The sequence below is a fragment of the Panthera onca genome, chromosome A2 (genome assembly GCF_046562875.1).
Source record: "Panthera onca isolate mPanOnc1 chromosome A2, mPanOnc1 haplotype 2, whole genome shotgun sequence".
NCBI lineage: Eukaryota > Metazoa > Chordata > Mammalia > Carnivora > Felidae > Panthera > Panthera onca.
Genome location: NC_138340.1, coordinates 135,537,082 through 135,564,196, shown reverse-complemented (window position 1 = coordinate 135,564,196; position 27,115 = coordinate 135,537,082). Strand labels below are relative to the sequence as shown.

General features: G+C 36.8%; 1 protein-coding gene across 2 annotated transcripts in view; it reads right to left on the bottom strand.

The window, feature by feature from the left end:
* CFTR (CF transmembrane conductance regulator) overlaps positions 1 to 27,115 on the bottom strand; it is a 183,524-nt gene that overhangs the window by 99,842 nt on the left and 56,567 nt on the right. For both annotated transcript variants that reach the window (XM_060632964.3, XM_060632965.3), the window contains 4 exons: positions 24,207 to 24,453; positions 21,782 to 21,874; positions 14,580 to 14,762; positions 10,755 to 10,946 (listed from right to left, as the gene is read on the bottom strand). In XM_060632964.3, the coding sequence (XP_060488947.2) occupies positions 10,755 to 10,946; positions 14,580 to 14,762; positions 21,782 to 21,874; positions 24,207 to 24,453 (715 nt within the window). The remainder of the gene's footprint in view (positions 1 to 10,754; positions 10,947 to 14,579; positions 14,763 to 21,781; positions 21,875 to 24,206; positions 24,454 to 27,115) is intronic.

Sequence of the window (27,115 nt, the reverse complement as noted above, 5' to 3'; positions counted from 1 at the left end):
TTCCTAGTACCTTGCCAGCTCATTAGTATCCCATAGTTGATCCTGCTCTGGACTTCCTAACTAGTCTCCCAGCTCCCAAGTAAGTAAATCTCCTGATTTGTAATTCAGTTCCTTAGGAGACAAGCTTCAATACTTTCTTACCTGTTTTCTCTGAAGTAATACCACCATGACCCTTATTTTCTCAAGAGTTGACTGGAAGACCAGCTGCTCAACTTGCTCTGAGCAGGTTTCCTCTCCTATGTGGACTTGCCCAGCTACTTGGACTTCCATATTTTATTTTTAAATTTTTTAAAAATATGTCACTTATTATCAATTGTACCTTTAAAAAAATTTTAACTTTATTTATTTATTTTGATAGAGAGCAAGAGTGAGAGCAGGACATAGGTAGAGAGAGAGGGAGAGAGAGAATCCCAAGCAGGCTCTGCACTGCCAGTGTAAAGATCGATGTGGGGCTCGAATTCACAAACCGTGACATTATGACCTGAGCCAAAGTCAGACGCTTAACCAAATGAGCCACACAGGTGCCCTGGACTTCCATATCTTAAATTAGAGGTTATGAGGCATGGACATGAACATGAGACTCTGCCTCAAGGGTAAAGGAAAAGGAGAAGATATTTTGGGAGAAGATCGGGGAAGAAATTTCCTGATTTATTTAAATTTCAAGTGTGTTAGTACAGGTGGTTTTCCCAAGATATGCTTATTTAGGACCATGGTAGCTTCACATATCATTTCCATGAAAACAAATAGCCTCGCTAAAAATAGTTTTCACAACTATGTCATGGAATTCTCAATGCCATTAGGTCACAAGTCTTTGTTATCATAACATTCTCCTGTACAAATGGCAGACTTACAATCTTAATGGTTTAATAATACTGTTACCATCATAGTGAGATTAACTAGCCTGAAGTTCTAACTTAAAGTCAGCAATGTTCAATGGATAAGTCATTAGGTTCTAAGATAGACTTTCTCATCTAATAAGCAATAACCCTAATTGAGCACATAAAAAAAAAAAAAAAAAAAAAAAAGAGGAATCAGAAGACTTGGATTCTCTTGCTGGTCCCATCAATTATGGATCTTCAACAAGTCTCTTAAAATTTTACTTCCTTTTGTTTAAAATTTGAATAACAATATTTGATAAACTTCTAACCACAACATCTCCATTATCCTCCTTCAGTTTGCATATTATATTAGAAGAATCTTCCTGGGGGCACTTGGGTGGCTCAATCAGTTAAGTGTCCAACTCTTAGTTTTGGAGCAGGTCATGATCTCATGGTTTTGTGGGTTTGAGCCCTGCGTCAGGCTCCATGCTGACAGTGTGCAGCCTGCTTGGGATTCTCTCACCCTCTCTCTGCCCCTCCCCACTCACACTGTCTCTGTCTCTTTCAAAATAAATAAATAAATTTAAAAAAAAATAATCTTCCTAAAACATTGTTTTTATTATGGCATTTCCCCCAGTAAAGAAAAGCAACTGTAGAGGATTCTGTAGACCCGTTTGCTCTCCTCCCAGGGACATTCCTGTGCTCCCACTAATTACCATGTTTCTCCGACTCCTCTACAGCTAGAATGCTGTATGAGAATTGGATTTCACCAATTGGATTTACTTATACGAAATACAAAAATTAAATGGATGCCTTTGTCTTTCTGCCTCTTTTGGCTTTTTTTTTAATTGCTGGCAAACGGAAGAACAGAAACTATGATCTGACTGTACTCTCCCAGTTCAGCTATCACTATATACCCTTCTCTTTCCAGACCCAGTCTTGCTGTCTTGTCTAGAGCTCTTGCAAAAATGTAATGCTGTCTCCTGGCTCCAGGCCCATTTCATTATGCATTCCAACCACATAGAGCTGACTATAGCTCCTCGAATATACAGTGTTCCCTCTGGGCTCCAGGCCATGTACATTATGTTCTCTTCCTGGAATGTTTTCCCTGTCCTTCTTTACTGAAATGCTCCTACTCATCCATCATCTCTCATGTGAAACATCACTTCCTCCATGGAAGCCTCACCTGCACTTCTAAGATCAGTTTCAATGCTTCTTCTCTGTACTCATTTAAGGACCCTATATTAATCATTATCATAGAACTGATCAAACTGCTCTTGTTTTTACTTGGTTATCTCCACTAGAATAAAAGCCCCTTGAGGACAAGGACTGTGTCTTGTTTACTAATAATTCCCAGAGTTTGGGGGTGCCTGGGTGCCTCAGTTGGTTAAGCCACCAACTCTTGATTTTGGCTCAAGTCATGATCTCATGCTCAGGAGATGGAGTCCCATGTCAGGCTCTGTGATGAGCATCGAGCCTGCTTGGGATTCTCTCCCTCTCTCTCTCTCTCTCTCTCTCTCTCTCTCTGCCCCACCCCTACTTGCACTTTCTCTCTCTCTCAAAATATAAATAAACTTTAAAAAATAATTTCCAGAGTTTGGCATACTTACAAATATTTACTAAATGAGTGAATGTATATACACATGTTTCTTTTCCCTCAAATGCCTGTAAGTCAAAACTAATGGCAGACAGGGACCCTTGCTACACTTGCAGACAGCATCCCGAGTGCCTAATGTACTACTGTGTCCACAGTAGGAACTCAAATATTTGTTTAAATCAACTTTTTAATTTATTTAATTTAAATCAAGACTAACTAAACCTCTGAATAAAAATTATTATAGACTTGGTTCTGAAAGACATTGATGATGGTAATACAATTGCCATTTCTAGGGTCCGTTTTGTCAAGAGAACACTTATACTCAGCATTTTTAGAAAAACTAAATTTACCTTCCTGCAAAGACCTTTATGAACATTACAGGGTTCTAAGGTTCTATTAAAACATAAGTGTAAAATCTTCCCTTGATCTTGACTTATTAGCCCTTGCTACAAAAAGGGAAATTCCAAGAGTACAGAGCTCAGAATTCCAGTTCTTCAAGAGGGATGAAACCTTAGACATATATATATAATGATATAGCATGGCTTTGACCTTTGGAAAGCTCAGTGATTTTTTTAAATATGAAAACATAGCTTAAATATCTTAATTTCATATATATTCATGAGATAGCCTGGTCCCAGACAATTAAAATTACATGTTTATAATACTGTTCTATTGACTTGCCCAAATCTTACTAAGACAAGCAGTCTTAGGGCTATTTTGGTTTTAGAGATGTCAAGCTAATAATTAATTCCAAAATTGTAATTTTAATACCTAAAAAATAGTTCATGCTTTTAGAATTCAGCACAATTTCGCTTCGACTGCAAACTCTAAGCAAAGTTGTCACTAGATGATTAAAGTGAGAATTTGATGGACCAATGTGTGCAAACATTTAGCATAGCAGTACTGACATGTGCTCTCTCAACAGATGTTAGCTAGTGCATTTATATTTATTTATTTATTAATGTTTATTCATTTTTGAGAGAGAGAGAGAGACAGAGCACGAACAGGGGAGGGGCAGAGAGAGAGAGGGAGACACAGAATCCCAAGCAGGTTCCAGGCTCCAAGCTGTCAACACAGAGCCTGACGTGGGGCTCAAACCCACGAACTGTGAGATCATGACCTGAGTCGGATGCTGAACTGACTGAGCCACCCAGGCACCCCTAGTGTGTGTTTAAGTTCCAGGGCTCAAATGAAGTGAAATAACAGTTCAGTTCAGGAGACGCTATGACATTTCTGTTTGGTTCTGGTTCAATAGTTTTATAAAATAAATGTACTTGCTTCATATTACAGTAAATAAATGGCAGTGCTTTCAGACTTAATTACTTATTAGGAGAAAATTGCAGGTGGTTCAAGGTACAGTCACTAAGTGTGGTTTATTCTGGTTTAGGGGACATAGTTCAATGTGCTTCAAATATCTGTTTTACATCTCCACTAAGTCTTGGCTGCTACTGAATGCAATTGTTAATTCCTATAGCTCCTTTTTATGTACAGATCTCCCAACTGAATATTCCTGAATTCTCCTGTAGTGGTGGAATGACCATCCCAAGGTTAAACTTCTATTCATATAAGTTAGTTTTGGCCAGATCTGGAGATCCAGAGGTAAAATTCAAATTTAATTAGACTTATGGTATCTGTATGATGGAATTTATATTCCAGACCAGTCACTAACTCATTTCTTTGCTTACTTCCCTCCCAAGTTTTTCATACTTCTTGCCAATTTCCCTCCCAAGTTATTTTTTTCTTTTAGTAACTTCTTGCCAAATTTTCTCCCAATTTATTTTTTTCCAGTGACTTAAAGATGAAAACTGCCAAGCAGCAGTGGTAGAGAAAACACAAACAGACTTTAATTCTGCAACCTACATAGTAAATATTTTTTTTACAATGCATATGTAATGGCTGCCAAGACAAATACTTAATGAAGACCATTTTGTGGTTGCAAAAGGATCTCAACAACTTTGTGGAAACCGATTACATATCCTAAGTCCCTGACCTCTTCTCATATCCCACGCCCCACCTCCCACCACGCACTATCATAAAAGCCAAACCCAGGTACTTTTACAAGAGAGTGAGTCACTGAATAAAATCAGTCCAACTACCCATTTACCCAAACACCAGCCTGCCTAGAATTCTCTTGCTGTCTGCTATGGGGTTCTGTGGTAGGATAAGGTTTTGGTGAAGTGTATAAAAAAAAAGCAGTATCCTGGAAAAAAAAAAAAAAAAAAGACAAGAGAACAGTGAAGTCTGACCTCTTTTAGTAACAAAACAGAGTTACAATCTCCTTAAGGGATAAGTAAATTAATGAGGGCCCAATTACACTGATTCCTCTTTTTAAGCTAGCAGAATCTCCAGTGCTGGTTACAAAAGTGTACAAATATTTAGAACTCTAAAGGTAGTCTGGCAACATGGAAAAAAAAAATGGGAGGATAAGTTAATGGGCACCAAAATATAAAATGGTATTTAAAAATAACTATAGGGGCGGCTGGGTGGCTCAGTTGGTTAAGCATCCGACTTCGGCTGGGGTCGTGATCTCAGGGTTCCTAAGTTCAAGCCCCATGTAGGGCTCTGTGCTGACAGCTCAGAGCCTGGAGCTTGCTTTGGATTCTAAGTCTCCTTCTTTCTCTGCCTTTCCCCCTCTCGCACTCTGTCTCTCTCTCTCTCTCTCAAAAATAAATAAACATTAAAAAAATAATAAAAATTAAAAATAACTATAAATTTGCCTAGGAATCCACTATATTATAATCTGGCTCCAGAGTAGAAACTGTAAACCCATACATGGACATGTTCCCAAAGCAGAACTGATCGTGACTGCACCTGACTTGTTCACTCGTGTCTGCATATTACCAGTTATTCTATCAGCCCAGAGCTGTCTCCGTGCCCTTCCCTGCGATAAAGTCTTTAAGCTATCCCTCAGAGTGAATAGTTTTCAACAAACTGAAATCAGAAAACTATGTGAAATATGTTGTGCGTACTTTTTCCTATCCACACAGATTTACACCTAGCAGCCTACTCCTATGACCATAAGCATCACCACATACGCAAGTGCTTTGTAGATACTAGAGCTGAACAAAAACACAAAAATGAGGAAGAAAATATTCCGTTCTCATCTCCAGTTTCCAAGTCTAGCTGGAGCACATTAAGAAACAGATCAACGCTGGCAGTCAAAACGAAAACATATTGAATCATGAATGTTTGTATTTGGTGATGGGGCCACATAGAGAATACATCAAGGGTTTCTTTTGCTGGCACCAGCTGCTTAACCCTCAGGGATTCTGTAGGTATTTCATGTTCTTATGCTCCAAATTCCTCCACACTTAAAAAATAAAAACTTCATTTTGGCAGACTCTCACTGGCCTTTTTTTAAAAAAGGTGAGGAATACTTGTTTAACAATGACAACAAAAGTACAAAAGTTGGAAACTCTTTAGTACTGAAAATAGAGGAAACTTTTGATTCTGAGTAAGACCATCTAGAACTTCCAATTACTTTTTTTTGTTACTCCAGCAATAGTATGCTGGTGTCATGATTCCAGCCCTGAGACTGTGAGGCTCAGGGGAGAACACGTTCCGAGGAAAATTCTTGTAACTGGCATGCCTACTCCAAAGTATTTCTGAAATAGTCACCTAATAAGAATTTACCATTCTGCCTATCGAAGTCCTAGGTGGAGTACACGAACATAAACTTTTTAGAATCACTGCTCTCAAGCAATTCATCACGTAGTTGCACGTAGTTGGATAGATAACAGCATACAGGGACTACTCAGCAATGAGAAGAGTACCCACTACCACACTAATATGCTCATTGTACCCGCTACATTTTCCAGTTTCAAGAACAAAGAATTTAGGATGCTGGATATTTTTGCCTATAATAAGATGACTAGGAAGCACTAGTTGCAAAAGTCAGCAGGACAGGAAAGGACAGGGAGTCAGGATTCAGAGATTACTAGAAATGAAAAGCTAAGTGTTTTGACAATTTAAAACAAAAAGGAAGGAGCGCCTCAGTGGCTCAGTCAGTTGCCTGTCCAACTCTTGACCTCAGCTCAGGTCATGATCTCACGGTTGCGGGGTTCGAGCCCACATGGGGTTCCATGTTGACAGTGCACAGTCTGCTTGGGATTCTCTTTGTCTTCCTCTCTCTCTCTCTCTCAAAAATAAATAAATAAACTTTAAAAATAATAAAAAAATAAATAAAACAAAGAGGAAGAAGAGTGAATTGTACATTAAGAAAGCAAAATGCTCATCATCATCATCAACAATTACTTATTCAAGCCCCCTTAGTGGTGTCCTCCACTAGAAATATTGTTAGTAAGACTTGCGATCTTTCTGCCTTGTTCAGATGTCTCAGTTCTATGTAATTTCACCTCTGCATCCTTCCTTCCTAAACACATAGGATTCCTATGTGTCCCCCTTCCCAATTCCTGTTGTGCAGGGGAATCCTTAATCCTAAGCCAATTTCTCTCTTCTTCTCATTTCCTCAGGGTTTTTCCCTCAGTCTTCCCTGAAAGCCCATTTTTCCCTGATGACCTTCCTGTGGATGGAAATAGTACATAAATATGGTATTCCCGATCTCCTCACAATTCTTCTGCTTAACTTCTGTTTCTTCTTGTCTATAATAACCATTATCGGAATTACTGAAACAGCTTCCTATTAGTCTCCCTTCTTCTAGTCAGAATAGCAACTGCTGCTGCTACTACTACTACAGTTACTACCACCACTAGTTATTTTACTAAGTATTCTCTATGCATCAGAAAAATCTACAAAACTACAAAATAGGTAATATTATCTCCATGTTAAAGAGGACAAAACTGAGTGTATAATAGGATTAAGTACCTTTCTTTAGTAATCCAACTCTGTCAGATTTCAAAATATATATTCTTTCTGCTACCCCACAAAGTTTCAAAATGCATCCACCTTAATTCTGTTTCTCATAGTACAGCCAAAGTGATATATAAAATGCAAAACTGACTGCATCCTTCCCTTGATTAAAGCTCTTCAAGACCAAATTCCTGACACTGGTTATAAGGTCCCAAGGACATGGTCCTCCAGCGCCATTCCTCCCCGCTCAGTGTCCCCCCAGTCACACTCTGGCTCTATCAAGATGCTTGTGGTTCTTTGCACTACCCAATTGGTTTCATATCCTGTGTTCCTGCTCAGTTTCTTTTGTCTGGAATGCCTTTCCCATTTTTACTCATCCATCTTTCTTTGTAGAGAAAGTTTCTACCAAATGCTGAGGCAAGCTAAAAGCCCTCAACTGGGCTTCCGCACTGCCTTAAGAATACCTTTATTACAAGACTTGCTATAGTAAAGTGAAAGCATCTCTTTATGTATGCTTCCCCCCAACTAGCCCATTAGTTATTTGCAGGAAGGGATAATAAAGGTTTTATTTTGTACCCACTCAGACCCCACCACAGTGAACATTGTCTGGTACAGAGTCATCACGTAAGTAATGTGTTGGGGTATGAAAGGCATTTAGAAACTGGATTCACCTCCCAATCCCATTGCCACTTCTGGAGTATGGAACCAATGTGACCTGGACTCCAGACTGTCCAATGCCATCTGTTTTCTTCCATAGAAATACCAACTTTTGTTGATTGGGTCATGAAGAAAAACTACCATATTTACAGATAACCACTTCTTAAATTTTTTCTTATAAACACTTTGTCACCATCAAAATTCACATTGATGACTTTTTATGGCCAAAACATTTCCCCGTCTTAATTAAACCAAGTTCCATCTTGTTTCCATAGTAGTCACTTACTCACAAGAACTCTCAGACACATTTATTTTATATCATACTCTGTGGCAGTATTCTCCATCTCAAAAGGAAGTAGAAATGATCTAATATTTACTGAAGGGGTAATTTACAGCAGATGCCTTGTTATATACCTTATATTTATCCCATTTAATTTTCTCAATAATCCAGTGACCATTTATTCATCAATCCCCCACTTCTTCACACCAGCCTAACCTTCTCTCTACTTTATTGGCAGTTCTAACGTTCTTAATCAAAAACAAATTCCTCCAAGGCTGTAAGTTTCACTCTTGTCACCATTAGAATTCCATAGTGAATCATTCCACTGGAGGACATTAGCCTTGAAAGAAACCTCCTCTGGAGGTTATTCCTCACATCTGACAGACCCAGATCGATTTCAAGGCTCCCTCTTTTCACTCCCACAGAAATAGCTCTTTCATTTTCCATTAGAGCATCAATTCATTCTTTACCGATACATTTCTTTCCCCTACTGGTCCATGAATCTCTGAAGTATAAGGATCTTGTTCTATTCATATTTTTATAAAATATAGCAAGTCTCAAATGTTTTAAAAATAAAGACTTAATTAACTTCTTCTAGTTTAAAATTTTACTTGGGTACAAAAGGCCATATATTGTATGATTGCATTTATGTGAAATATCCAGAACAGGAAAATTTTAGAGACAGAAGGTAAATCAGTGGTTGTTTAGAGCTGGGTGTGGGGAATGGATAGGTATGAAGACATGGACACTGATTGCTAATGACATTTCTTTTAGAGGAATTGAAGATGTGGCGATGGGTATGCAACTCTATGAATATACTAAAAAACACTGCCTTCTACACTTTAAAATTAATTTTGAGGTTGGTCATAGAATCAGAAAAAGAAAACGTTGTCCTTACTCTTATCCTCTTTCTTTCATTATTTTCAACAACTTTATTGAGATATAATTCAGATACCATACTTCACTAAAGCTCAGATCACTATAACATGAACTCTTTAGAAAATGGACTGTATTTTCCCATACCCAGCACAGTATTCATGAGTTAGCAAATGCTCATTTCATGAATGAGGGATCCACAGCTTTGAATTTATTATTATTAATATAGCTATGGTAAATTTGGGTAAAATATACTTTCACCTTCGTAGAATCAAGGTGAAAATCACCATTTATAAAATTATCTTTTATTTTCCATGCCCAGCATGGACCCCAACATGGGGCCTGACCTCACAACCCTGAGATCAAGATCTGAGTGCCTCTATAAAATTATTTCTATGAGAAAAGGCATATTCAAAGCAAAAAATAAAGCCTACCAGAAACCTTCCAACACCTTGCAACTAATAAATAAAGCCTATGATTTATCTTGCAAGACACTACCACTCCTACATCCCAGTCCCCACCTAGACAAGTATCTGTGGTCTCTAAGAACACTCAAATATTTTTTTCATAACAAATCTACGGAGAGTTTCAACATCCCGTTTGTGAAATACTATTCTTGGAAGAAGGGCTTTTGAGGAACGAAGAGTATCCTCTTCAAAACAAATTCAATACTTTTCCACAATAGTTTTTATTTTTATTATGCTTTCATGTATAGAAAATAAGAGAATGGAGCTCTAAAAAACTACTCTGGAATGAGTCAGTATATACATGGAGAGCCATTTGTACAAGCATGCATCCTTCTTTTGTAACAATTGCAGTTTCTATCTAACCAACATTAGCCTTTTTCTTTTCTCTGTACTTTAAGTTTCATTTTATTCTTACTGAAATTTTTTTTTCATAAAAGGTGACTTAAAGGAATCCACTAGTGTCAAATGCCATCTATCAAAGATAATGATTTTGAATCAAGATTTCTATTCAGGCAATACTATTGATAAACCTCATAATGATGTATTCTCTGCCTTAATATTTATATCGGTAATTATTGAACCCTCCACCATATAATTTATGCATTGAATAGCACAAGATGCACACACTGGCCACTTGGAATGCTTCACATATTTTCAGGCAATTAACCCATTCCCCAATATTATAAAATGAGTCAACAGCATTATCTTCATTTTGTCTCTGTTTCAGAGAATTACAGTCACTATAGGTCATATGGCTACATGTTGAAGGCCAAAGGATAAAATGTAATCACAATTTTATCTCTGATTCTCTACTGGCAGGTTAATGCTCATTCCATTAGGGTGTGGTAGTTATTAAAATTATTATTTATTATTAATAAAATACTCTCATGTAATTGTGAAGTATATTTTAAAAAATGCATGCCATATAAATGCCCATTGAGGACATTTGTCTCACTAATGAGTCAATAAAATTCTCTCCATTTCATAAATAATTTTTATTATTATTATTATTTTTCCCAAATCAGCCCATAATTTAAAAAATAAAATTGTACTTTCTCTATGATTTTGCAAGTTTCTTAAAGCAGGGGTCATATATTTTATTAACTGATTTAACTCAGAGTAGTTTGTCCATAGTGGAAACTTGATTAATATATGTAGACAGACTGATTGAATAGAGGACTAATTATATCATTTAGGTAGACTAAAAGTGTCACATTCATAAATCAGAAATATGTCAAATAATTACTTACCTCTTCTAGTTGGCATGCTTTGATGACACTCTTATATCTATACTCATCATAGGAAACACCAAAGATGATGTTTTCTTTAATGGTGCCAGGCATGATCCAGGAAAACTGAGAGCAGAATGAAATTCTTCCACTGTGCTTAATTTTACCCTCTGAAGGCTCCAGTTCTCCCATAATCATCATTAGAAGTGAAGTCTGGAAATAAAACCATTGTTATTAGTAAAATCATTTATCAAATCACTCTCAGAATATACTTGCCTCCAACTGTCATCCTAAGCAAAGGTATCTATTCTGATTTTAAAGGATTCTACATTAATTCATTTGATTCAAAATTTATTAAGCACTTCCTGTTCTGGATTTGCTGCTATGCACACAAGATACAAAGGGGAATAAAAGAAACAATGACAATAGAGTGTGCTAAGTGCTTTGGTAGAGGTTCACAGAGATAGAGCACCTAATCAGATTGTTGGGGTGGGTTTAGAGGAGGTCAGGGAAAGATTATCACCAGCTAACCTTTGTTGAGTACTCAGTCTATGCTGGGTGCTGTCCTATGTGATTTAACTGTATTCATTCACTTAATCCTCACAAAAACCCAACAAGGTAGATTCAATATTATCTTCATCTAACAAAGAAGAGATCAGTTAAAAAGAGATATAGTCAGATAATATTGTTCTCATGAGCCCTTATTAGAGAAACTAGTATAAAATCATACAAGGGATGACTGAAGAAGCTTCACCAAAAGGACTATCAATGAGCAAAGACTTTACATGAAAAAAGACTGTGAAATAAAATTTAAACTAACGTGGAAATTAGAGTTGAGAAAGAGAATTAAAGTATGTTATATTCCCTGACAATAAGAAAAGTTATAAGTAAAGCCCAAACAAAACAAAGGAAACAGGGTATAAAGGAAATTCACTGATTGTTTACAAAGAAAAGCTACAAGTCAAAGATATGATTTAAACGTAACATATCAGCTAACAGAAGCATAAGCATATTTAACAACACAAAGATAAAACATTAAGAAAGGTAATACTACGGTCTAAAATTGAGTAGAAAAAAGGGAGGCAGCAGAGGACAGAAAAACATTGATTTTATCCGAGCTCACATAGGGGAATAAGAGAAAGAAAACCCCAAAGATTTAATGTAAAGTTATTATAACTATAACCACTGTAACAAAATACTTCCCAACCACTAGAAGTTGGAATGCCTTTGGGCTCACACCTTGGCCCCTTTCCCTGCCTATCCATACTCTCTCCTTTGGAATCTCATCTGGCCTCAAGTTTTTACACTGCCAGCCCCATTCCCCGGAAATCAAACCTGTATAACCAACTAACATCTCAATTTAGATGTCAAATATGCATTTTAACCTTAATGTTCTAAAACCAAGCTCCACCCCAAATCAGTCTCTTCCATAATCTCCTCAGGTAATGGTACCTTCATGCTTCCATTTACTCAGTCCAAAAACCTTGGACTCATCCTTGACTCCCCCTTTTTTTGCATACACCACTTTCAATCTAATTATGTGGTATCTTTCTTAGAGATATGTCCTGAGGGGTGCCTGGATGGCTCAGTCAGTTGAGCGTAGACTCTTAATTTCTGCTCAGGTCATGATCCCATGGTTGTGAGATTGAGCCTCATGTTGCTGAGCATGGAGCCTGCTTAAGATTCTCTCTCTCCCTCTCCCTCTTGCCCTCCACTGCTCTCATGCATGCCCATGCATGCACGCAGCACAAGAAAGAAAAGGAAAGAAAAGAAAGGAAAAGAAAAGAAAAGAAAAGAAAAAAGAAAAGCAAAAAGGAAAGAAAAAGAAAGAAAGTCCCGAATTTGACTATTTCCTTCACTACCTGGGTTAAGCCAGTATCATCTTCTGCCCAGTTTGCACAATAGCCTCCTAACTCATTTCCTTACTTCTGCCCTTATCTCTTTACAACTATTTTCAAAGTAGCCTCATCAAAACTAAGACAAATCATGTCACTTTTCTGCTTAAAACCCTCCAATGGCCTCTCATTTCCTCAGAAAAAAAAAAAAAAAAAAAAAAGGCCTTACTGTTTACAAGCTCCTTTGTAAGGTCCTTGAGACTCTTTTACAATAGCCCAAATAATGGTCTAGCCCACATTACTCCTCTGACAGCTCTACCCTCTGGCTGATTCTGTGCTAACCCCACTGACTTCCTTGCTGTTCTGTGAACCACACAGGCACAGTTCCATTTCAAGGCTTTGCTCCATCCTCTATCTGCACAGCAGTTCTGTGGCCTTACTGACAATCCCTGACACAACACAATTTCTGTCATCCGTCCTGACCTTACCTTGGTACTCAATTTTAGCTTGGTCTTAATAATAACTGAGCAGCAGATGTGGAGAATAAGCTATTAGCTCCTGCTTTTGTTTACATTTAAAATAAAATACAAATGTCTGTGAAGTTTTATCAACATTTTGGTATTTATATATAATAATATAATATATTATATATTGTATATATACATTATATATAAATATATTAAGATATATTTATATGTATAAATATTCATATTCAGTGATGGTTTCATTTAATGTCATATCTCTCAAGATACCAAGTATTGATAAATATATATTACATATACTTGATAAATTTATATGAAAATATAAAAATTATATATAATTTTATATGTTTATCTAATATAATTATTATATTTTATATTTATATCGGCAAATATTAACATCAACATTAGTATTGTATTACTATAATAAATATAATATAAATAATAATATAAGTATTATATATCTTTAACATGGATAACCAGATATATTCAATTATGTAAGTTTATTAAAACTGTTATATATTAAAATATTGCTTCTAAAAACTGGGATTTATAATAAGTTGAGTGGGGGTAGGGGGATGGGAAGCTGACCAGCACTGAATAAATTAACATTCCTATGTATTTCTTTCAAAAATCTATCCCACTCAATAATTTTTCCTCATAATAAATCCTAAGTAAGTCTAGGTCCATTCTCCAAAATTCTAATGTCAACTAAATAGGGACCTTTGGTCTATGGGGTTAGTAAGGCAAAATCTAAGCCAAGATTTTCCTGGACAAGCTCTGGAAAAATGTCTATGCCAGAGATTGGTAAAAATGAATGGTTCATTTATTCAATAAATTACTGAATATCCACTATGTACAAGATACTTTGTTGACTTATATGTGAAATCTAAAAAACTAAAGGAAAGAACAAATGAACAGAAAGCAAAAACAGACCAATAAATACAGAGAACAAACTGATGTTTGCCAGAGGGAAGGGGATTGGGAGGGATGGGCAAAATGGGTGAAGGGAAGTAGGAGGTACAGGCTTCCAGTTATGGAATAAGTCACGTGAATGAAAGGTATAGCATAAGAAACATAGTCAATGGTAGTGTAATACCATTGTATGGTGACAGATAAGTAGCAATGTTTGTGAGCATAGCATAATGTAGAGCATAGCATAATGTAACGAATCATTACGTTGTGCAAATGAAATTAACATAACATTGGGTGGCAACTATGCTCCAATTTAAAAAAAGAAAAAAAGAAAAAACAATTTTTAATAAATTTAAAAATCAGCACGTGGGAGAAAAAAGACACTGGGTTCAGTGCCATGCACCACATAAAGATGCAGAAGAAAAGGTCACTGAAGAAATAAAAGACTAGAGACTATTATCAGTGTAATAATTTATATTATAAGGGACAATATATCTAAGCATTCTCCTACTACCAATGTAAAAATTTCTCCAACATGCCCTCTTAGGCTACAGACACACGAGGAAATGAAAGAAATGCATGCCAAATGAAGTTCTTAATGATGAGGAATAGATTACCTTGCCTGCTCCAGTAGATCCAGCAACCGCCAACAACTGACCTTTTTCTATCTTGAAATTGATGTTTTTCAGGACAGGAGCACCAAGAAGTGAGAAGTTGCTGAAGAAGAGGCTGTTGTCACCATCAGAAATTTTTCTATCGTTACTGTTTTGTTTTGCTTTCTCAAGTAATTCCCCAAATCCCTGAAAAAAAATATAGAGAGAAAACAAAAAGGTAGATTTTTCAAGTATTTTCAATAGCTATTTGTTTTATTTATTATGAAAAGCACATGGCCCATGATCCATACTTTATAACATGTAATTATATAACATGAGTTCTAGAGCACATGATACAAAACATTGAAAATTTTAATACAGCATTTGATGGAAATATAATTTCAAGATCTCAGATTATAACTCACCATTAAGCTAAATTAAATTATTGAAAAAAATGTGTACCTTCTCCTATAGGCTGAGCAAATAAATATTATTATCTAATTCTCAGCACAGTAATAATAGCTGTTATAATCCCTCTGTTTCAAAGCTGTAGACTTGTGACTCAGAGGTTAAATGACTAAAGTCAGCCAGAGTGGAATTACAACTCAATCTGACCTCTATCATGCTGCTGGTACCTTCCTCTAAGAAGCTATCATTTAAGCAGTTTAATTAAGTATAAATGCAATGAGATGGCCAGATGATTCAGATGAATTCCATTATATGAGAATAGCTGGGAGGAAGGAATTGCCTTCTGAAAGTTCCCTGTTTCTCTGTTGCTCCATGGGAAGCTTTAGGGTAGTGGTCTTCAAACCAGACCAAACAGCCCTAAGGATCGATCATGAGGAAGCTTGTGTATACAGTCTTAAGGGAATCTATTTCCACATTCTCAACCTCCAAATATACTCCTTCCTAAAATAATCTGCCTGTGATTTGTTTACTCTTTGTTATCTCTTCTTTCCCACTTTCCGGTTCACAATTGTCCTTGCCTCACTTTATACAGAAGAGAAGCCTTTCGGGACATCTGTTGGTTAGGTGTCCAACTCTTGGTTTCTGCTTGGGTCATGATCTCCCAGGCTGGTGGGCTTGAATCCTGAGTTGGACTCCATGCTCAGCTGGGAGGCTGCTTGGGATTCTTTCTCCCCCCTCCCTCAACTCTCAAAAATAAATAAATAACCTTTAAAAAAGAAAAGAAAAGAAAAGAAGAGGAACCTTTTACTTTTACTAGTCCTAAATCTTACTGTGTTGTACTTCTTGGAGTGTAAAACTTCTAGGACACAAACAAGGGGACCACAGAAGAATAATTTTCTCCTCAAAGAGGGTCCCACAAAAGCAAAGCCAGGAATACTGAAAGAGGTAACATCTTATTTCACCCAGGTTTCAAACTGGAGGCAATCTATGTGTCTTACCTAGCTTGGAATAAGATTTCAGAAATGAGTTGCAGGATAAGGCATTTTAATTATTTGATTACTTACTTAATTTTTAATAATTTAATAAATTTACTTAGTACATATTAATTACCTGTATTTTAAGGTTATACTTTGTCTGACATAAAATAAGTTGATTGACTTGACAATGGGAACTAACTTCATGAATTCATGTATCTTCCATAAATTGAATGCACCCAAACTATACTGCCAAAGTTTTGGCAAAAACCCATTAAACATACTTAGACAATTACATATTTTTCCACCACTTAAGAATACACTGAAAAATTTATGTCAACTTAAAAATGTGTCAGAGGTATGTGTCATAGTTTTTCAAAATTCTTTTGGGTCATACATAAGCAATTAAGTTTGAAGACCACTGCTTTTAGTTCTCATGATAGGGATGGTTAACATCCCCCTCAGTCACCAAACAATAAAAGCAAACCGTTTAGGAAGTAGACAATAAAAAGTTTTTGTAACATGGATCAAAGGCATCTGCAATCCCTTATTCATTTATTTATCTCACAGATATTTACTGGGAATCACCTCTGTATTAAAGACCACTTTGAAAATCTCACATGAGAGAATAACGTTATGAATAGATATTCACACTGCAACATGCTTAGTGCTAGAACTGAAAATCACACCAAGTCTTATGGAAGTACATTATAGAGAGTAAGCAACTCAGCCTGGAACTTGACCAAGTAAATGACCTGCAGGCTAGGCTACAAGGGATAGAACTTGTAAGACCAAGAAATGGTATAGGTGTTCTAGGAAGACGGATCTGCATGTACAATGATTTAGGCTTAAAAAAAATAAAATATGCCTCAGAAATGGCAAGTGGCCAGGTGTGATGTATATGGCCAAATGACAAAAGATGTCCTTAGTAAGGCGGGCCATGCAGTTGTTAAAGGACTTGCTGTGCCATGCTTAGAAGCAGGACTTTTATCCAATAAGCATATGAACCAATGGGAAGCTGTTGTTATAAATAATTTTTATTTCTTTATTTTTTTTTATTTGAGAGAGTATGAGCAGGGGAGAGGGACAGAGGGAGAAGGAGAGAGAGAAGAAGAGAGAAAGAGAGAGAGAGAGAGAGAGAGAGAGAGAGAGAAGATTAAGCAGGCTCTATGCTAAGCTTGGAGCCCAACATGGGGCTTGATTCCATGGCCCTGAGATCATGATCTGAGCCAAAATCAAGAGTTGGACACTCAAACCAACTGAGCCACCCAGACACCCCACTAATAACTTTTATTTCTGATTACAGAAGAAAGACACTTATTTCAAGAAATTTGGAAAATATAAAAAATCAGAATGAATAGAAATCACTTGTAATACTACCACTGAGAAGCAACCATACTTAACATTTCAACCAAAATCCCTCCATTTTCTTACGCATAAATGTGTATGATTTTATATAGAACCAGGGATTAAAAGTACAGATAGGCAATATAGTCAATATTATTGTAATAACTTTTAAGTGTAGATGGTAACAACACTTATCATGGTGAGCATTTTGTAATGTATCTAATTGTTGAATTACTAGATTGCACACCTGAAACTAATATAATATGTCAATTATATTTCAACAAAATATAAATGTAATTTTTTACAAAACTGAGAAAAATATAAGGTTGTGACATGCTTTCTAACTTACAATAAATCAATATTTTCATATATCATTAAACATGATTTTTAATATAATTTTTAGTTGCAAGATAGTATTCAAGAGTATGGATATACTATATGCTCATACTTTTGCTATAAATTGGGGGCACATTTTCTTTGTATAAATTCCCACAAGTGGAAGTTCCAGAGCATAAAGTATGTAAAATTCCATGTGTTTTCAATAGTAGTTCTAAATTTTCTTCATCAAGAAATATATGAGAGTGCCAGTTTTCAAATTTCAGTTTTCAACATTATTTTTCAACATTATTTTTTGGTTTTGGATTTGTTTTGACTTCTTTTACTTGTAGCTTTATAAGGGAAAATGGAATATAATGATCTTATTTTTATTTATTTGCTCTCTAATAAGATTGAACATTTTCCATATTTATGAGTCCCCTGTTGTGCATAAAATGGTTATGACATCCTCTGTCATTACTCCAGTAATGGCTTTACTCCAGTAATCTTCTCACCCAGCTGGATAATGGTTAACTTCAGTCTGAGCTTCAGTCTACTCTGTTTTTGAGGGTATTAAATGAGATAATATACATGAAAGCATTTTGAGCACAATAAAGCAGTAGTCACTCTCTTTTGTTTTGTTTTGTTTAAATAATTTAAAAATTATGTGTTTAAACAAACAAATAATGCTCCTACATTAAATAAGGAGCAGTATTATGAGTGGTAAAGGGTTTTGGAGTCAGAGAAATGTAGGCTGACATTTTAGCTCTGCCCTAATTAGTTGATAACCTTGTTCCAGTTGCTTAAACTGAGTTTCAGCTTCCTAGTAAGTAAATAGCAATTTTACCCACTCACAGGTTTATACTGAGGGCAGAATCATGTATCAGAATCACCAGGGACTTGCCTCTTGGGTAACTGGGTGGATGGTGATGCCATCAAAGAAGAGAGCAAATGCACTCACTGGAAGGGGCTAATTTATGAAGCTTGGTGACAGATTAATGAGAAGTGCTTGAAGAGCGTGCAGGAAACTTAGAAATACATGTATGAATTTCAAGAAAGAAACTGGGGCCAGAAATCTGCATTTGACACTCATCAGCACATTGATGTCAGTTGACCTAAGCTTGAGGTCACCCACAGAGGGCATGAAATGCTAGAAGAAAGCCTAGGGGGGAAATAATGCCAATCACCATTGAAGTAGCAGGCAGGGAAGAGGTAGAAGTCATGGTCTGAGGATAAAAGAATATGAAAGGAGTGGTTCACTAAAGCCAAATGATCAATTCAAGAAGAAAGGAATGTTTTAATGTATTGGTGAGGGTGGAATCCAGATTGCGGTGGGGAGAAGCCCATGAAAGATGAGAAAATGAGAACGGGCTTGATAACAAAGGGAAGGAAAGGGATAAAGTTTAAAGAATGAAGCTGGGTGGGCAAAAGCAAGGGAAGAAAAATTTTTAATTAACTTATAAAAATGTGAATGTGAAGAGGGATCAGTTGAAAGGAGATGCTGAAGCTTCTAGAGAGAAGACTGCTGGCCCCTTGTTCTAAGATGAAGCAAGGTATTAATAGCTCAGTCAAGGGCAGGGAAAAACATACATCTTAGATACAATGGAAGGAGAAAAACATAATTCCAAGGGTGAACAGGGAAGTTGGAAGCATTCATACATAATGATGACTTCTATTTTCTTTATGTTTTATAGGAGGCAAGGAGAACCTGAGGGAAGTAGGGGGTTTCAGGAAAGTGGTAAAGATTTGGAATAGCATCTGGGGAAATGGTAAAGGAAATTAAAGACAAATAAAAAGATTTCCCAAGAAGGTTTACAGGCCCCACTGAGGTTGAAACAAGAATAGTATAAAACTAATATAAGATATAGGATTTTCCCAGATAGCACCTCCTTCACCAAAGTCCATAAAGTCATGTTTTGCAGCAAAGGATTCAGTGGAAGGAAATAGGAATTGGGAGACTTGTAGGAGAAGAACTGAAATGATAGGTCTTGGAATAAGCAGAGGTTGAACCAGGCAGGGTCCAAAGGGAGCGTTAAAGAGACTAGAAATCTTGAATTTGAAAGACAATCAGGTGTGATTTAGAGACAGATAGAGATGGAAGGTTAGAAAATTCTGGGCAGAGAAAGATTTTACATTTCCAAAGTGGAGGAAGTCTAGGTGTTCTCAAAGCTCAGGATATGCCTATGAGAGGAAGCTTCTAAGGAAGTCCCTGGAAAGTATAAGTTCTAAGGACAGTGTTGGGGGGACTGCTCATGTGAGTGTTGAGGTTTCAGACATCATGGCAGAAGTTTAATGAGCAACACTATCCCGAGTAAATGTGATCAAGAAGTGAAATAAATCAGGCAGAGAAAGAAAAATACATGATTTTACTCACATGTGGAATTTAAGAAACACAACAGACGAACTTAGGGAAAAGGAAGGAAAAAGAAGATAAAAACAGAGAGGGAGGAAACCAAAGGAGATTCTTACATGCAGAGAACAAACTGGGGGTTTCTGGAGGGGCGGTGGTAGGAGGGATGGGCTGGATGGGTGATGGATATTAAGGAGGGCACTTGTTGGGATGAGCACTGGGTGTTTTATGCAAGTGATGAATCACTAAATTCTACATCTGAAATCATTATTACACCATATGTTAATTAAATTGGATTTGAATACAATTTTTAAAAAAAATGCGAAAAAGAAGTGTCCAGAGTTTGACAGGTGGCCATCAAAGACTTTGAGGATACAGCCAAATGGGAAGCAAGAGTTCAGGGAAAAGATTGGAGGCTGTGACATCGAGGTCCAATTTTCAGCTTCAGCGCCTGCCAGTTGTATGAGCTGAACCAGGTGCCTTAACCTCTCTAAGCTTCCACTTCCTTATCAGTAAATTACTTAGGTCGTAGAAATGTTATGTGAATTAAATGAGACAACATTTATAAAGTGATTATCCGAGAGCCTGAAGCATAGTCAGGGTTCAAGCCTGCTACCTATTTTATTAGATGGAAGGAGAGTGAAATGGAAGACTTTTGAGCAGAACAAGGAAATAATTGTCTCAAATTAGTAGGGAAAATGTTAAACCTCTTATTTTCCCTTCATTCCTAGAAGGGCAATTGAAACTCATAAAAACAAAGAAGTAAAATCAATCTGATCCCTTTCTGATCTGGCACTTTCCCACAAGCAACTTCGCCAGGCAGATAAAGAATTATTCTCTAACCTGTATCTTCAAAAATGAAGTAAAGTGAAGCCCTGGCTGTCAAGTTGCTTATATAAATAAAGCCAGTTTCAGATATTTTGAAATATGCACAATAAGACACTGGTTTCAGAACTTCTATCTTTATTCAGCACATATGTGATAAGAAAATAACTCAATAGGTATTCTCAATAACCAAATATTGCTTCTTTAGAGGCTGAATATTATTAATAATATTTTTCAGACTTTGAGATATATGATAGAATTTTTATTTTTTTAATTTTTTAGTTTTTTTGAGCATATTGGCTTTTTTTTCAAATTTTAATTTAAATTCTAGTTAGCATATAGCACAATATTGGTTTCAGGAGTAGAATTCGGTGGTTCATCACTTACATACCATACCCAGTATGAGAGAACTTTTAATAGTGAATGGAAATAAGTAAAAATAGAAAAAAACACATTGATATATCTCTCATACATCTTTGCATTGCCTTGTGTATGTAAACACATTGGACTAGAACTTGAGATTAGAGAAGATAATATTTACTGAGGAACTACTTACTATGTGCACGGTACTCTGCTGAACACTCTATGCTTCACAACAGTCTTGCAAGAAACTAGGCACTGCTTGCAAGGTAAATATTAATATTTCACTTTATAGATGGAGAACCAAAGGTTCTACAAGTAATTTGATCTAGATTACACAGAGAATAAATGGCAAAGTCAGAATTCAAATCTTGCTCTATCAGGCTCCAAAACCTATGAGATTTGTATGCCTTCCTAATGTGTTGTGTCAAACAAATTACAGGACTTAGAAAACAATAAAGAGGCTTCCACACTGTAACATTTCTGGGCCCTGACTTCTTAATTTATCAAGTAAGTGCAGTGGTTCCCTTCCGGTGCTACCAGTTCAGTTATCATCCTAACTTTCTCATCCATTAGGATGAAAACTAGATTTGAAAAGGAGGAAATGGTAAAGTATTTAGGGCAAACAATTAAAAAAAAATTCTGACCTCTTCCCAGAAAGCTGTTACATTCTCCATCACTACTTCTGTAGTTGTTAAGTTATATTCCAATGTCTTATATTCTTGCTTTTGTAAGAAATCCTGTTTACAAAAGGAAGCAAAGATATATTGTAGAACTAAAATAGCATTAATGCATTATTACCTCTGTTTTACACTCTAATAGTTCTGTACCCTGTATTTGCATTTTGTGAATATTTATGAATATATTTATGAATACATTAGAAATTACTTCATAATAAAATAATTGATAGCAGTGTTCCGAAGTTAATTTTCCAAGTACTTGGATTTATCACATTTGAAATGCACTCTTAAAATATGTGCTATTTTAGGGGCACCTAGGTGGCTCAGTCGGTTAAGTATCTGACTTTGGCTCAAGTCATGATCTCACAGTTCGTGAGTTAGAACCCATGTTGGGGTCTGTGCTGACAGCTCAGAGCCTGGAGCCTGCTTTCGATTCTGTGTGTGTGTCTCTCTCTGCTCCTCCCCCACTCACACACTCTGTCTCATTCTAAAAAATAAACATTAAAAATTAAAAAGAAAACATGTGGTATTTTCTAAAACTTTTTTTAATGTTTATTTATTTTTGAAAGAGAGAGAAAGAAGGGAAGGGAAGGGGCAGAGAGAAGAGAGGGAGACAGAGGATCTGAAGCAGGCTCCACCCTGTTAGTGCAGAGCATAACGTGAGACTTGAACTCACAAACCGTGAGATCATGACCTGAGCTGAAATCAAGAGTTGGATGCTTAACTGACTGAGCCATCCAGTAACCCCTATAAAACTGTTTCTATATATTAGATTTCAACACACAACTGATTGTTACTTCTACTCTTACAAGTTAACCTGGGCAATGAATTTATAAGGCCTCCCTGAATTACCCTCCAACGTGCCTCAATTCAACATTAGGACACAGAGAAAGCTAATGTCTTCTCATCTTTAGCTTCTTCCTTACTGGAGGCACCATAGCATCACTTCTCTGGGTTAAGGTATGAAGATCTAATATGACTGATTTTAAAGCATCAGACGTTGACTCTAAGAGAAGCCTCTATCAGACACGAGTAGGGCTCAACTAGGAAAGGTGGGAGCATAAGGGAGAATTAAATGCCTATATCCTGAGGTCCTCACCATTAGGAGGTATTGAGGAAAGCCTGGTCCTTGACTCACTTTTGCTTTTTTTTCTCTGCTCTTTTCTCATTCACTATTGCTATTTTGGTTTTTCTCTTTCTTTCCTAGTTTGGTTTCTCTCTGTGTTTCTGTTCAGTGACTCTCCCTGTCTTTGTGACCCTCTCTCTTTGGGTCTGGATTCATGTTCATTCTCTCTCTCTCTCTCAGTTGAGAAGGGTTAACAGAAGAAATAGGATTAGTCCAAGAGCAGCTATGGTTCGGAGCTATATTCCCCAATTTGTCTAACTCACAAATCTCAAACTCATATTTTCAAAACTATAAAATTAGGAAGGGTGGCTGAGTAGAGACTGTGTAGAAGTGGAGCGGGCAGGCCCTCCTTGAAGGGGGAGCTGCCATAGCTTGTGGGGGAAAAGGGACCCAGTTACTATATATTCCAATTCTTCAAAAGAGACTGAAGACATAATTTTTGTATATGTAACATTTCCCAACTTTTAAATGCTGGCAACTAACACAAATTTTTTTTTTAAATTTAAAGTTCTAGTGAAACAGGTCAGAGGCCAAAATGAGATCCATGGACCACCCCTGGAAAAGTCTGGCCTACATTACATAATGGCAGAACCACTTAAAAGAGGCTTACCCTTCACCCTTGTTTTTATTTCTATCACAGTGATTTTCTGAGTTACATATTTAAATGGATATCAAAAAATATTAATTATAAAAATTATACCCACACATAAATTCATGGTGATGATTCAGTTAGCTTTATGTATATTGGGTATAATCACCTGAGGACTTTAGAACTTCTCTTCCAAGCTACCAGCTACATCAGAATTGCTAGGATTTTAAGGTAATTAATGTGGCATGAAATGCCATTCTCATCTATCTTATTTTCTGGAAAGTGTGTTGAAAAATTTATAAAACTTAAGGTGAACATTCTTAGTTTTAGCTGGAATGTTTTATAACTTCCTGGTGAACCTGCTACCGTCTTTTGCACATTTGCCAAGTTAATTAGAAATGATCTATTGGTTGATTACTTACATAAAATTCTCCAGAATACAGAAACAATATTTTCTTCAACCTCTTTATCTTAAGAGAATCTCACAGGCCTTCATTTATTTCACTAGGCTTTTATCCCAAGGGCTCATTAGACCACACGTAGACATCAAGAGAGGAGGAAATCCTGTGTGTCAAACAGGCCCAAGACCAAGACTTGATCTCTAGAGAGTTTGCTCACTAGAAAAGCTCAGAACTGTTCTAAAATCTTTGCATATGATGCCCAGTGAGGTAAATTACCTGTATTTTGTTTATTGCTCCAAGAGAGTCATACCATGTTTGCACAGCCCAGGGGAATTGCCGAGTGACTGCCATGCGCAAAACGATGCAGAATGAGATGGTTGTGAATATTTTTCGGAGGACGATTGTTTTGATCAGTGCATAGGGAAGCACAGATAAAAACACAACAAAGAACCCTGAGAAGAAGAAGGCCGAGCTATTGAAGTATCTCACATAGGCTGCTTTCCGGGTCAGTTTCAGTTCTGTTCTATAAAAAAATATATAAAATTTGGGATACTTATTAACTTTTCGAATACCAGGCATCTTGGAATGTAAAACCGGAACATAGGCTCTCAAGGCTTTCTGCTGTTGTTCTGATCCTAGCTCCATCCTATATGAACTGTGTGACCTTGGACAAGTTATTTTATCTCTCTGGGCCTCAGTTACCTTCTCTGAAAGGCAGACGTAACGAATGTACCAGTGTCTTGGACATAATACCTGTAAATATTATTTTTAAATTATAATTAATAATCTATTATTAATACTATTACTATTTGACAGTATTTTAATATCTTCTTTTTTCACTTAAAAATATTTTTCAATGTTTATTTTTTATTTTTTTTTTAATACGAAGATTATTATCAAATTGGTTTCCATACAACACCCAGTGCTCATCCCAACAGGTGCCCTCCTCAATACCCATCACCCACCCTCTCCTCCCTCCTACCCCCCATCAACCCTCAGATTGTTCTCAGTTTTTAAGAGGCTTTTATGGTTTGGCTCCCTCCCTTTCTAACTTTTTTTTTTCCTTCCCTTCCCCCATGGTCTTCTGTTAAGTTTCTCAGGATCCACATAAGAGTGAAAACATATGGTGTCTGTCTTTCTCTGTATGACTTATTTCACTTAGCATAACACTCTCCACTTCCATCCATGTTGCTACAAAAGGCCATATTTCATTCCTTCTCATTGCCACGTAGTATTCCATTGTGTATAGAAACCACAATTTCTTTATGCACTCATCAGTTGATGGACATTTAGGCTCTTTCCATAATTTGGCTATTGTTGAAAGTGCTATTATAAATATTGGGGTACAAGTGCCCCTATACATCAGCACTCCTATATCCCTTGGGTAAATTCCTAGCAGTGCTATTTCTGGGTCATAGGGTAGATCTATTTTTAATTTTTTGAGGAACCTCCACACTGTTTTCCAGAGCGGCTGCACCAGTTTGCATTCCCATATTTTAATATCTCCAATCACTTCATTATTAATTTTTAAGATTAGTGAAATTTCATTCAGTTTTTTAGTTTGTTGGTTGCTGTTTTAAGTAAGTTTGGAAATGAGGACAACGTTCCAAGATTTATAAAGGAAAAATACAAGTTTGTGATTCCCTAATGGATTCTTAACATTTTAGAAATTCTAGCTTGGCTTTGGAGAACACTGAAAATAACATATAAGCCACAAAGGAGTGGTTTCTCAAACCTTAGCATGTGTGAAAATCACCTGAGAAACTTATTAAAATGCAGTCTCAGGCCCACTGCTCAGAGATACTAAGTCTGCCATAGGCTTCCAGAATCCACGTTTTAAATAAGAACCCAAGTGATTCTGTTGCAGGTAGTTCTTGAAAAATTACAAGACAGAAGCTACTATATCCTCTCTATGTCTCACTTTAGTATAATTATTTGCAGCAATCATTTCTTAAAAGATTTTATTTTATTTATTTTTTAGCACTTATTTATTTTTGAGAGAGAGAGAGACAGAGAGCGCGAGTCGGGGAGGGGCAGAAAGAGAGGGAGACACAATCTGAAGCAGACTGCAGGCTCCAAGCTGTCAGAACAGAGCCTGACACAGGGCTCGAACTCATGAACTGTGAGATTATGACCTGAGCTGAAGTCCGATGCTCAACTGACTGAGCCACCTAGGCACCCCTAAAAGATTTTATTTTTTAATTTTTTCTAGTGTTTACTTACTTTTGAGAGAGAGAGAGAGAGAGAGAGAAAGACAGAGGGACAGAGCATGAGCAGGGGAGGGGCAAAGAGAGAGGGAGACACAGAATTTGAAGCAGGTGCCAGGCTCTGAGCACAGAGCCCAATGCGGGGCTGGAACCCATGAACCGTGAGATCATGACCTAAGCCAGTGGGACAGTCAACTGACTGAGCCACTCAGGCGCCCCTAAAAGATTTTATTTTTAAGGAATCTCTATACCCCATGTGGGGCTAGAACCTATAGTCCAGAGATCAAGAGTCATAAGCTCCACTAACTGAGCCAGCCAGGCACTCCTGCAACAATATATTTTTTTACTTCTGATCTTCTAGTCTGAACTGCAAACGGGAACTATTTTTTTTAACATATATAAAAGAGATTTCAGTGCTCCAGCAGGCAGAAAATAGGGAGTGTAGATGCTGGTAACAAGAGAGAACAATACTGCCTTCAACTTCCATCCCACTCTTCCAGGAAGAAAAATTAGTCACTTGTGATCCTCCTATTCAGATCTCTCAAGGGAAGAAGCAGGGATGAACAGACAAGCAGACGGTTCTGGTGGGAGGAAGCAATAGCAATAGCTGTGCCTGGCATTTGGGTGCTGGTTTCACACATTTGTATAATTCAGAAAAGTTCTCATTCTCAAGTGGCAGCGTTCAGAAAAAATCTTTTGGGTTTTTTTCAGTCTGAAAAAAAGTATAATCCTGAGCAGTCTGATCAAGAAAATGAAGTTCAACATGCCCAACTTAGACCATGATTCACAATCTAATGTGGTCTAATGCTTACTTATTTCAGTTATTTGGCATTGAAGGCAGATTGGGATTTTTGGAATCTCTCTGGGGCTTGACCCCGGCTCTGCCAGTTACAGCTATGCAATCTTAAGCAAACTGCCCTTCCCTTTGATCCTATAGAATCCACATGGGTAGAAGAGAGACATACCATCTCTCTGCTG